Source organism: Notamacropus eugenii, chromosome 1, assembly GCF_028372415.1.
Source record: "Notamacropus eugenii isolate mMacEug1 chromosome 1, mMacEug1.pri_v2, whole genome shotgun sequence".
Taxonomy (NCBI): Eukaryota; Metazoa; Chordata; class Mammalia; order Diprotodontia; family Macropodidae; genus Notamacropus; species Notamacropus eugenii.
Window position 1 is genome coordinate 228,293,122 of NC_092872.1, and position 12,750 is coordinate 228,305,871.

The 12,750-nt window shown below is 40.1% G+C and overlaps 1 protein-coding gene across 5 annotated transcripts in view; it reads left to right on the forward strand.

Moving 5' to 3' along the window:
• Positions 1-12,750, forward strand: part of RASGEF1A (RasGEF domain family member 1A) — a 328,207-nt gene that overhangs the window by 304,886 nt on the left and 10,571 nt on the right. For all 5 annotated transcript variants that reach the window (XM_072628009.1, XM_072628008.1, XM_072628007.1 and 2 more), the window contains exons 3-6: positions 1-23; positions 6,041-6,178; positions 10,933-11,154; positions 12,465-12,539. The exon at positions 1-23 is cut by the window's left edge and continues 100 nt beyond it. In XM_072628009.1, the coding sequence (XP_072484110.1) occupies positions 1-23; positions 6,041-6,178; positions 10,933-11,154; positions 12,465-12,539 (458 nt within the window). The remainder of the gene's footprint in view (positions 24-6,040; positions 6,179-10,932; positions 11,155-12,464; positions 12,540-12,750) is intronic.

Consider the following 12,750-nt stretch of genomic DNA (forward strand, 5'->3'; position numbering starts at 1 on the left):
AGTTGGAGGCTGAGACAGAAAAGGTAAAGCTTTGAGCAACATTGGTCTAATTCATCTATCCAGCTTCCTTTGAGCAGAGTGGTCTTTGATTAAGTTCATTTAACGTTGCATTTGACGAAGCAAACTGAGGCATTCGTAGGCTGAGTCAAAGGCAGAGAAAGATAGAGGCAGAAATAACTTCAGAAGTTTTCCACTAATACCTTCCATTTTGCTGCTGAGAAAACTGAAGCCCTGAAAAATAAAAAAATCAGTCAATGAACAAACATTGATCAAGTGCCTACTATGTGCTAAGGACTAGAGATACCAAGAAAAAATAAAATAATCTTTGATATCAAGGAGTGAGGGAAGACATGTACATACATAGGTATATATAAAATAGAATCAAGATCATTGGGGAGGCAGGAGTCTCTGCAGGAGTGAGAGGCAGTTAGAGAAAGTTTCATGCAGAGGGCATCGCTTAATGGATGTGCTTCTAAAAAGTAAAATTAAAAATTTAAATTTAAAAAGCAGGGTGTGCATTCCAGGAATAGGGGAGGTCCAATACATAGGCACAGACATGGGAGAAGGAGTGTCAAGTATGAGAGACCATCCAAAGGCCAGTTTGGCCAGACTGAAGTATGCACAAAGGAAAACAATGTGTAACAAATCTGGAAAGGTAGAGTGGAATCAGGTTGCAAAGGGCTTTAAATGCTCCAAATTGGCATTTATATTTATAATATAAATGCAATATAATATATTTATATAATTTATTATATATAATAATATATACTGTTATTATATATCATATAACATTATATGACATCTAATGTTATAATATATCATATAATAAATATATAATTATACATTTTTACATATTGCATTTATATTATAAATGCAGTATAATATAAAATCTGGAGTCTTCTGAGGAGGAGAGTGACATGGTCAAACCTGTATTGCCCAGGACCAATAATAGTGGCAGAGTTGGGATCTTGACACAGATCTCTTGACCCCTCAGCCATGATCCTTTCCATTATATATAGCACAGTTGCTTCTCACTCTACCCTAGAATCAGATTTTCAGCATTGTCCAGGTGAGTACAGTATTAGCTTTATGGACTTCCAGAGGGTTAAACTACATTCCTGCCCCAGGGATAGGAAAGAGCTGGTCTCTGTAGTCACATATCCTGAAGGTTTCAGACAGCTTGAGGTTTTTTTGTTTGTTTGTTTTAGCAATAGGATGCTAGAACTTAAAGCCTCCAGAAATATGCGATGATTTGTTTCCAGTTGCCTTCAAAGTTTAAGCCTTTCATGGCCCAATAGTTCTCACTTTTTCAATCAGACTCATAAACAAGGAAGAAATATTTGCCTATCAGGCAAAGTAAGGTTCATGACTCTTAAAAAAAATCACTCCAAAAACAGAATTCTAAGGGCCTGCCTGGCCGATGGCCTGATCATAAAGGATCTAGGTTAAGAAGCTGACCCTGGGCAAGGCATAGAGTACTGAACCCTTACCACTTCTTTGGTCAGGATGCCAAAATACAGGGACTGTCCCAGCAAGTCAGGCAGCTTGACAAACAAGTTTTTCAAAGAGCTGGGTTTGGTTTTTTTTAAGTGAACTACCCCACATGCCTTAAATAATATGTCCATATACTTTGGGGGTGATGATCCTTCTCCCCCAAGAACCATGGACCTGAGAGTTAAGAAGAAAAAGTAGAGATGGGGAGTGTTCTCCAAACTATATTTCAGTGACACTACAACTAATCCTTTTTTGCTTAAAACTCATAATTTGTTACTCGAAGAGGGAAGAAAGTCACAGTCTTGTTGGTGAAGTGACCTAGTAGCTATGTCATAGATTCTGAATGAATGCATTCCTATTCTGACCTCTGACATAAGTGCTTAAAGGCAAACTGATTTTCAATCCTGGGGCAGAAAAAGCACTTCAGAACTCTAATGCCATCAACTCCAGTGACCCTGTTAAAGCACCATGGGATGCAGTGACACACGGTAGAAGAGAAACTGTGTTTGCTTCACTGTAACTACATATTTTCATTTCCAAAGCCTAGAAAGGCATGGATCTTGTTCCCACATACTGATTGCAGGTCCTAGCCAATTATGGCAAACCTAAAGGGAATGATCCTATTTCTTGGTTCATACTGGAATTTTCAATACTCTCAACTCATAGAGTTGTTTACCATCGCTTGGTTTCTGTACAGTGATGGAAATGAACTTCTGCTTTGTAATTGTCAGACAGCCAAACACTGACTTTGAAGTACTCAGGAGGACCAACTTAGAGGCAAACATTTTAAATGAATGGTGAGAGATCATTGGTAGAAATGGAAATTTCTATCTGTGTATACAGAGTAAATGCGGGATCTTGAAGCCTCAAGAATTTCTGAATTTGAGGAAGACAATAGCTTCCTTCTCAGTGAACAAGAGCCTTAGGCTGTAGAGGCTGAGTCAATTCAGAACCCCAGGCTTTAGCTCTAAATCCCTAATTCCCCCTCTGTTCTCATCTAGTTCAACTTGGATTCCAGAATCTCAGCCCATTTGGATCCCCCTAATTATGTGCAAGATAAAATCCTCAGGGTTAGGACTTTCCCATCTCTTTCGATCTCTGTGTGAGTTTATCTCTTGCCTCTCTGGCTCTCTCTCTCTCTCCCTCCCTCTCTCTCCCCCTCCCCTCTCTGCATGTCTGTCTCTATTTCTTGTCTATATCTTTATCTCTATCTCTCTGTCTGTCTGTCTCTCTCCATAAGGCACCAAGTCAACATACCAGTCCTGCTATCCATGGGCCTTTCCTTATCTTACTAATAATGTATTTGGTTTATCTTACCCATATCTCATTAGAAATTTATTCCATTGACCAATCAGCTGAGACATGGGTTCCGTGTTGGAGCATGAGGCAACATATATCGCTCAGAGGAAGTCAACGCATTTTCCTGTTGCAGAGCCATAGTTAACTCCTTGCTCTTTTCTTCCCAATCTTTTTTGGCCCCCATGATGATGGAAGAGAAGAGGTATTTAACAAAGTTTTCCAGAAAATACTACATGTTCCCTAAATCCATTATTAGCTTAGACATCCTTTATGTCCATCTACTCAACTACCAAGACCACTGCTGCTAACCCCATTTTGCAGTCAACATAACTAAGGCCCTCTGATTGACAAATGGATGGCACACAGAATCTATAACTCTAGGGACAAAAAACACATTTCTGAGACCTTAGCTTTCCTAGAGATGGGAGAATAGGGGAGAGCAGTTCAGAACTCTATTCAAAGATTTTGGGCTGAATGATGGAGGCAAATGAAATACAAACATGCTGGAAGGCAATATGATCCAGAAAAACAGAAAACACTCTCCTCTCTGATAAGAGAGTGGTTATAATAGCCTGCCGCAGAACTTAGGACAGAAGGGTAGGGAAGGCCATGAGATTGGTGGGTGAGACTGTAGAATGGCCCATGTGAATGAGAGATGACTGAAGCACTTTGATGCCAATGTTGTGGGATGATTGAAACAGCTGCCTAACAAGTTTTGGTCATTAGTGAAATTCCTCTCCCTTCCTCCAAGTCCATCCTCCCACTGGCTCATGCTTCTACCCAATGACTTTTCATAAATGATTTGCAGAGAACAGCAAATGCAACAGTTTGTTGAGAACTGGTCACTAGACAAAGATTTCCCATCTTCCCCTTCTGTATCCCCTATGACACCAAATTCTATATAATAGCAGTCTACATGTACATTTCAAGTCTCAAGCCAGACCTTGAAAAGGGGATCATTTTAACTCACTACTACCAGAAATATCTTTGATTCCATTTTATTGTTTTGGGTCACTGACATCCACCTCTGTCCAAGGCATCAAGGTTAATATGAGCTAATCTAATGCCTTTAGAGTGGCAAAATTCCAAACCAATAAGATTTGAAAATCTGAAAATTAAATCTGAAAAAAAGATGCCAAAAATATAAATTGATTTAAAAGTGATAGATAAATCCATGATGGGAACCAACTTAAGTCCTTTGCAAGACTTAAGACACTATATAAGTGTGAGCTATTGCTATTATGACATGTCATGAGTTTTCAGATTTCCATGTGAACATGCTAAGAGTTCCTGGCGGCAAGTCCCTAATCTCAGGGGAAATTCGGCTGGAAAATAGTTACTTTGACATCTCTCTAGTCACCACATTCTCTGTAATAGCAGCACACTTTTAAACTTCCAACCCGAAAGCCAAACTTTCTAAAGTTCTTCTTCTGGCTCACCAGCCCCAGAGATGCCCTCATGGTGCCCTCAGGCCTGTCATGGAATGTTTGTGGTGCAGAACTAACACCAGCCTTTTCTGCCCTATGTTGTTAAGGTCAGGAGGGATCTTTATAATCTAGACTAGATATACGCAAATACACAGCTGCTAGTCACTTGATTTCCTAGCAGGTCTGCCCTTAACTCCCTTTCCAGCCAGCTGAAAATTACCCATCATCAAACCCTCACAGCAGACCATGGGTCTGTCTCCTCCTTCAAAGAGAAAGTTAAAGCATGGAACCAAAGTCCTTGGTGACCACAGCTAGCTTATTATGCTAGGACTTAACACACCCTCAAATCTAGACATTTATGTGTCATCCTTTCCTTATCCTCCCCTCAGTAAGGAACACTAAATCACTATCACAGACTCTGATCATTAGAGTTGCCAGTTCTCTGTGAACAGCAAAGCTGACCTAGATTCAGAGGACCTGGCTTCTATTCCTAACCAAGGCAGACTTGGGTGCTAGATTCCTAAAGCTAGATTCTCTCTTTTTCTCCTTAAAGCTCTTTTCCTTTCCTTAGGAATACCAATCATAGGGTGATATGCTTAGAGCTATAAGGCAACTAAAAGATCATCTAGTCCAATTTCTTCATTTTACAAATGACTCACCTGAGGTCTAACGTGGTTACATGTCTCGCTGACTTAATTGGGTTGATCAACTTGTTTTTAAAGTGTTCTAATAAATATATTTCAATGTAATTGGTTTTCTTTATAATCTTGTGGGTTTTGGTTTATGTATTTTTAAAACATTATTTGGAGAAAGAGTCCTCAGTCTTCACCAAAGGGATCCATGACACAAAAACAGTTAAAAACCTCAACCCTAGAGTTTGTCTTGATCTCCTTTTGCAGGAACAAAAAGAACAGGAGCCTAAGTCCCTAAAACAGGATGTGCTAGAGCCAGTTTGGATCAGCTTGTGAAAACTGAATGTTAATTTTTTAGTGTGAGCATGTTATACCTTGGAAATTAGAAAACACTACAAATCAAGCCTTGATTTTATTATTTTGATTGCCTAGACTTAAAAAATTGATGGAGAAAAGATTAATAATATTGCAGATTAAACTTAAAAGTATGTCATTTTCGTCTTTTTTTTTGAGAGCCAGTCATTAAACATTTACCAGTTTACCACTGCGTCTAAAAGATGGGCTCATAAAACTCCAGCCAGATTGGAATCATTGGGTTAAATGTGAGCTTTTCTCCAGCTTTCATTCCTGGCACTGAGATACTTCGCCTGGACAAGACCTGATAGTTTGCTTCAAAGGCATTTTGTTTAGATGTGTAAGAGGAGTATGTACAAAGATGTCCTCCTGGGTTGTAGTTTTTCTTAAGCACAAAGAGATAGTCTGGAGCACATACAAAATAAAGCTTTGCACACATTCCTTCTGAGTAGATCTTCCATGGCTTTTCTTGCCTAGTGACAATGAAGCTCAACCACTTCTGCAGTGTGTACATGTGGTTTAACACACTGCTGAGATACCGTTGATTTAAGCAACTGGTTCCTGTGGATTTTTATTTTTTCCACCAGCATTTGTCATTGCTCACAGCACCTCTTGAGTCCAGCCCAGTCAGGACTTCCAAGCAAGCTCCTCCCTATCACTGGCCTGCCAGCTGTAAGGTCATTGGATCCTCATAACTCTCTCTCTTCCTCTTTCTTTCTTTCTTTCTTTCTTTCTTTCTTTCTTCCTTCCTTCCTTCCTTTGTCTTTCTCTTTTTCTCTCTCTCTGTTGCTCTTTCTGCCTTTCTCTATCTTTGTCTCTTTCTCTCTTTCTCAGACCAAGCTAAAGTCTTTCACTGCCAAGATTATCCAGCTCCTGAAAGAATGGACTGAGGCATTCCCCTACGATTTCCAGGATGAGAAGGTCATGAAGGAACTAAAAGAGATCACTCACAGAATCACACAGTGCGATGAGGTAAGAAGGATTCTCCCACCCAATTTCTCCTAGCCTTCCAGATCATTTGGAAAACAAAGCACCTGAATTCCCTGAGAATTTGCTAGGCTGTGGGGGAGGTCAGGGGGTATACAGGATCTTCTGACTGGCTTTGAATAGGGTCACACAGAGAAAGCCTTTGTTTCCATGGTCACAAACTGTCTTCTGGGTAATTTTCCAAAACTGAGTCAATCTCTTTCCCAGAGATTAGGGAAAGTTCAGTTCAACCAATTCCCTACCTTTCAGAAAACAATCCAAAGTCCATATCTTGAAAGTAGTAAGAGGTTATAGGATCATAAAATTTAGAACTGGAAAGGAGAATACCTAGTTCAATGCCCTCATTTTGTAGATGAAACACTAAGGTGCAGAGAATTAAAGTGACTTGTCCTAGGTCATATACAGGTGGCAGTTATAATTGACCTCAGATTAGAACCTAGGTTCCTTGACTCCCAATGCATTGGTTTTTCTGCTATAGTAGCATTTTCAACACCGTATATAATATAATTTGTAAAGCTTTAGAAGGGGTGGGAAAAGAATGTCAAAGAGCCAGAAGAACAGCTGAGTGGTCTCTATAGTCACAGTAAATACCACTGGGCTTGGAGTCAGGAAGACCTGAGTTTGCATCTTGCTTCTGACACATTAGCTATGTGATTATAAGTCATCAGGCCAGTCAACTTCAGTTTCTTTATATGTAAAATGGTCATAATTAGCACCTACTTCACAGGGTTGTTGTGACGATCAAGTGAGATAAAATATGTAGAGTTTTGCAGATCTTATAATGCTATACAAATGTTAGCTATTATTATTATAAGTATAGGTAGGCAGAAATAATCATTTATATTTGTACTAGTTTTTCATAGTTTTCCAAAGTTTACCACTTAAATTTACCATCACCACCAAATTTACCATTAAGTTACCACTTACATTTACCATTTAAAATAGGGTAGAACTATCATTATTATGACCATTTTACAAATGAGTAAATCAAGTTTCAGACACATTAAATGATATCCCCTAGCACACATAGTAATTTAGTAGAAACATTAGGATTAGAGCTTAAAGCCTTTGACTCTCAAGGTTCAGGCATTTTCCACTGCACTATTTTGATTTCAAGAATTAAAACCTGAAGATCTTAGGGAAAGTTCAATTCAAGAGGAAGAGGGAACCAAAAACTAGTTTAGGTCAGAAATCAGGTTCAAAGGATGCTGATAATGGCCCCCAAGAGCAGCATGGAAAGGGAAGCCTCACTGGGGATGGTAGAGTGGAGAAAGTCTATATGGGAAATGTCAAGGGGACGTACAGAAGCATATGTCAGGTGTCACTCACCTAATAGACCAATAGGGCATGGGCTGTGGAGGGAACAGCAGAAATAGGATCGTTGCTGCCATGACTCTTTCTGGTCCCATTATCACAACAAATTATGTCTTCTTCAAGCTGGCTGCTTTCTTAATAATGTCTGGTCCTCAGTGACTCAAATTGACATGACTGATGAGATAGCTATTTATCCCTTTCAACTCAATTTCCTAATGAGAATCCTTCGGCAGCACCTGTGAAGTAGTAGAAAGAATGTTCCAATCGAACCTGGCATCCTAGCTGGTTCACCTCTGGGCCAGTCTCAGTTTCCTCAATCTCTAAAAGGGCAATAATGATGGATCATGGCACTCCTCACATCATAGGGTTGTTCTGAGGAAGTCACAAGTGCTAAACACATGTAAGCTGGGATTCTTAACAGCTGTCACCTTCTCAATTTCCCTATTTTTTAGCCTCAGGAAGGATGGCTCTGTAGAAACAGTCAACAATTAGAAAGTCAATAGTCATCATATGTGAAAGCATTACATTAAAGTTCGCAGCAGATAAACTCTGGGGTGCTGAAACTGCTGGGTCTAAATAAGCAGAGATTCAGGACAAATTAGGCAGCCCAGTAACCCAGGTAGGTGAGATGCAGGTGAGGGATTCGGGCAGATGCTCTTGACAGCTCACTCAGCAAGGCTCTCAGGCACACTGGGGCATGTCTTTGACAGATCAGTTGCTGAGTAGCAACCAAGGCCCATTTCTCACGCACATAAACTCTAAGCCAAGTCCTTCAATACTAAGTAAAAGAATCAGCTTAAAGCTAGTGCTACCCCTCCAGCAAAGGAATCTCCTTAATCATTATGAAGGAAAACCTCCAGGGAGGCAGGAAACAAAGCCACTTTAAGAACAAAGCCATAAAAAAAGAAATCGCTGCCATGTGCAGGAGTAATTTAAGAAATAGAGGAGTGAGACCAGCTTGGTGAGAGTGGCATTTATTTAGCATTTTGTAAACACTGAAGGCTTTTGCTTACTGAGCTCACTTGACCCCTACCACAACCCGTTACAGGAGGGAAGGAGGAGAGGTTAGATGCTACTGGTATTATTAACTCCATTTTACAAAGGAGGAAACATTGCCCAACACCACTCATGACTCCAAGTCCTGGATTCTATACACTGTTATTACACAGCTTCTCTCATTAATAACAAGCATTTGATCACTTGCTAATTCATAAGTTACTGGGTTTGACCTCTGACACCTGGAATTAGCTTTGAGTCCAATTCATTGGGAATTTTTATTCATTTTTCCAAAGTTTCCCCTTATTTTTGAGGTTAGCCTCAAGGGAACACAAAGCAGAGAAAAAAAGTACCTTTAGAAACCCTTTGCCCCATCCCATGCACTTTTTTCATCTGGTATCTCAGACCACAACTCCAGGTTTCCCATGTACTAACACATTCAATATAGCTTCCTTAAAAAAAAAAAATGGTAATTGCCATAGCAGTTTACAAATAGCTACTTCTCCATCGTAGTCTGATTTCTGCCTCCTGATGAAAGAACTCTGACTGCATTATCTTTCTTTGCTTTGCCTGGGGAACCCACTGCTATGTAATATGAAAGCTTGTTTTATTGGAGGTAGGGAATTGATAGTTCTGTCTCCACTCTTAGGTAGGCCTGAGTTCCTTCCAAAAAGTTGTCCAGCTAATCACACCTCTGGCCCAGGAACATTAGAATCCAAAGCAAATAAATGCTAAACAGCTTGGAGGAAGGACATGGGCTTAAATGATGGTCGTTCACATAAGAGAAATTGAACTCAATCCTGATTATGGCTTGGTAACTACCTCATTTTCAGACTCTGGGCATAGATAGCATATCACATTCCATTTTTAAACTTAGTATAAAAGCCATAGGAGGGCCTTTGTTTCCAGAAGGCCACATTGTTTTGTTTTGTTTTTTCTCCCACCACCATTTCCATCTCTCCCTACTGATCAGCTCCCTCCTCTGCCAGGAAAGATGCTGGGACTGGCCTTCTGCCAGGACAGGTGGTGACTAGCTGCTGAGCTTCACTGAGCATGCGTCTGACTCCTGACAGTCTCAGTCCCTGGAGAGGGTCAGCTTCAGGAATTTGTCCAAAACACATGCACACAGATAAGAGAGCTGCCCTGCAACTTGCTCCAGGCAGAGTACCAGCTGTTGTCGAGCGCCTCCAGAGCAGGAAGGGAATTTCACTGATGGAGGTCTTTCCATTTCCTATTCCCCAAGGTCTGCTTCTCCCTTATCCCCGAGCTTGTGGTCATTAGCATATAGAATAGTTGTCAGCCTCATATAGTGAGGAGAGCATGTGGGTGTTGGAAGCCAAACTCTGACTCTTACTAAGCTATATGACCATGAGCCTTTTGGAGGCTCCATTTTCTCATCTGTAAAGTGGGGATAATAATACCCACAGGGCTGTTGTGATGATCGGGCAAGATACTGTAAAGTTTTCATAAACTCAGTGATAAATAAAACTAGCTATTATCCGTAGTAGTATTGGCAGAGGAAGGTATAATGATAAAATTATGCTTTTTCTGACTGATACTTTTTACTGAGTAATAATATATGTAGTGCTGCACTTAATTAGATAAAGGATGATGGTATCTGCCTTCAAGGAACTTACAATTACACTGAGGACAAACAATTGATACATGAAACAGAATTTTATATATATATTATATATGTCACATATAATATATATATATATATATATATATAATTAAAGTGCTCAATTGTATGGTTCTGGAAGAGAGTGATTAACAATATCAACAAATAATAATAAAATAATAAACAGGGAAAGTTTGTCAGAGAAGTGAGCCTTGAAAGTTGGGTAGACTTTGGATATGTAGGGAAGGGTGCATTCTACAGGGGGTAAAGAGAACAGAAAAAAGACTTAAAGTCTGGAATATATATGAAATGTGTAAGGAGATAATGAATAGATCAGACTAAATGCTCTATGTTGGGAAATACTGGGAGAGATGGTTAGTAAAGTACAGCAGCTCTAGGTTAAAAGGTTTCGATCTGGTATGGTCAACAAAGGGAAGTCCTATAGGTTCAGTTCAGAAAAGTCTTAGACAGCCTTATCCAGAATGAATTAGTCAGAAAAAGTCTTAAGGAAGAGTGACCAATTTGAAGGCTATTCTAGAAATCCAAACCTGGGGTGATGAGAGCCTTAGTGAAGGTGGCAACATTGGAGAGCAGGAGAAAATGGGGAAAAATTAGAAATTTCCAAGGTACCTGGAACAACCTCCTCTCCTCTTCCTAATAAACATGTAATAACAAAGGTTTTGATCACTAATATTCTCCAGATAGAAGGTGATGTTGCCATACCTAGTGTCCTATCTACTATATCCAGCATCTGGGTAGACCAAGGAGTTCTAATGGCTTAATGCATCCCCTCTTCCTTTTGTCTTAGGAGAATGGGACAGTGAAAGCAACCATCACCCAGATGACCCAGAACCTCATCCTGTCCCTTACCACCAGGAACCAGTTCCAGGAGATAAGGGAGAAGTTCCGCCAGCCTGTCACAGACAAAGGGACCATTCTGAAGTCAAAGCCCCAGGCGGCCCAGAAGGATATCTTAAGTGTGTGTTGTGACCCACTCATTCTGGCCCAGCAACTCACCCACATAGAGCTGGTTAGTGTTCTGCTTCCTCCTCCTCCCCAGCCCTCTTCCCAACTTATAACACTTTAAGGTTTTAGTTCTCGATATGCCCTCCAGATCCCCAAAAAAATATATAAAAAAGTTTTGAGAATGAGGTTCTAGCATTCAATTCATTCATATCCATGTCGATGTCTGTGCCTTTGTCTCCATCTATATCATCTATTTCTGTCTCTATCTCTATCTCTGTCATACATTTCTATGTCTACATTTATAGGTCTATAACATAGAACATATAGATACATAAGATTCAGTCCGGTGAATGCCGGAAAGGATAATGAAAATCAACAGAACTGGATCAGAATTACAGGCAGTCTGTAGAAAAAGTAAAGTGAAGGTGATGCCTCACATATCCTGCCCCCAGATAGCTCTGCACCTCCTAAAGGGTTTCAACAAAAAGGGGACAGAGGCATTTCTGGGGCTTCTGGGCTTTATGCGGAAATTTACTTTAAGAAACAATGAAGTTTCACCTCTGAAGAATTAGCCCCAACCACAGAGAAAGAAAACTTAAGGACTCTGGACCCACATAAAGCATACGGCACTGAGAAGAAATTAAATGCAAGGTTCTTAAGGGTCAAGAACATCACTGGGAGTTGGACAGTTTCAGAACTGCCTGCCCCAAGAGTGTCAGGCCACAGAATAAGGAAGGAGTGGACCCCTAGAACTGTGTATTTTTCTGAATACCTCAGTAAACGGGCTCAGAAGGAACTTAGGGATCATATAGGCCAGTCTCACCTCCTGATGCATGAATCCTCTCCACCAGAACCCTAATAGATGCTCATCCATCTACTTAAACATTTCTAATGATGGGGAACTCTCAAATAAGACAGTTCATTCCATGGTTGGACAGCACTAATCGTTAGAAAGTTATTCCTTCTACTGAGAAACCTTCCTTCCTGTACTTTCTACTGTTTGGTCCCAGTTTCTCCCTCCCTGACAACCTCAAATTAATTCTGGTCATTCTTCCACATTATAGATATTTGAAGACAACACACATCCTGAAGTCTATGCTTTTGTAAAGTCCCTCAATCATTTCTCCTAACTTACAGATTATTTCTCAGTCTGGTCTCTTTGAATAGACCAGTCATCAAGTTCAGGGACCATTTTAAATGTCAACACAATATCCTCAGGGTGTCATCATAACAGTGTAGAGTACATTGGAATTTTTATTTCCCATCATCTGGATATCATGCATATTTAGATTTTATTAGCTCTTTTTTCTTTGTATTTTTTTTAAGCAGCCACATCATCTTTTCTAATCTCCTTCCTCCCTATTTTCATGCCAGGAAAGGGTCAACAACATTTACCCTGAGGATCTGATGCAGATAGTCAGCCACATGGACTCTCTAGATAATCACAAGGTGGGTCTTTTTTTTAACCAAGGTGAATAATTTGGGGATCGTCATCCTGCTTTTTGTGGGCCTAAGCAGCAACTTGGCGTTGAGTTACACAGAATTTGTCCTTCAGACTTCCAGGAGAAGGTTTTATTCTTGTACTGTGTGGAGATTTGTTAAAAACTAGGCTTCTAGATGTTCTTTCCCCACCCAGAGATACCTCAAAATGACATGGTTT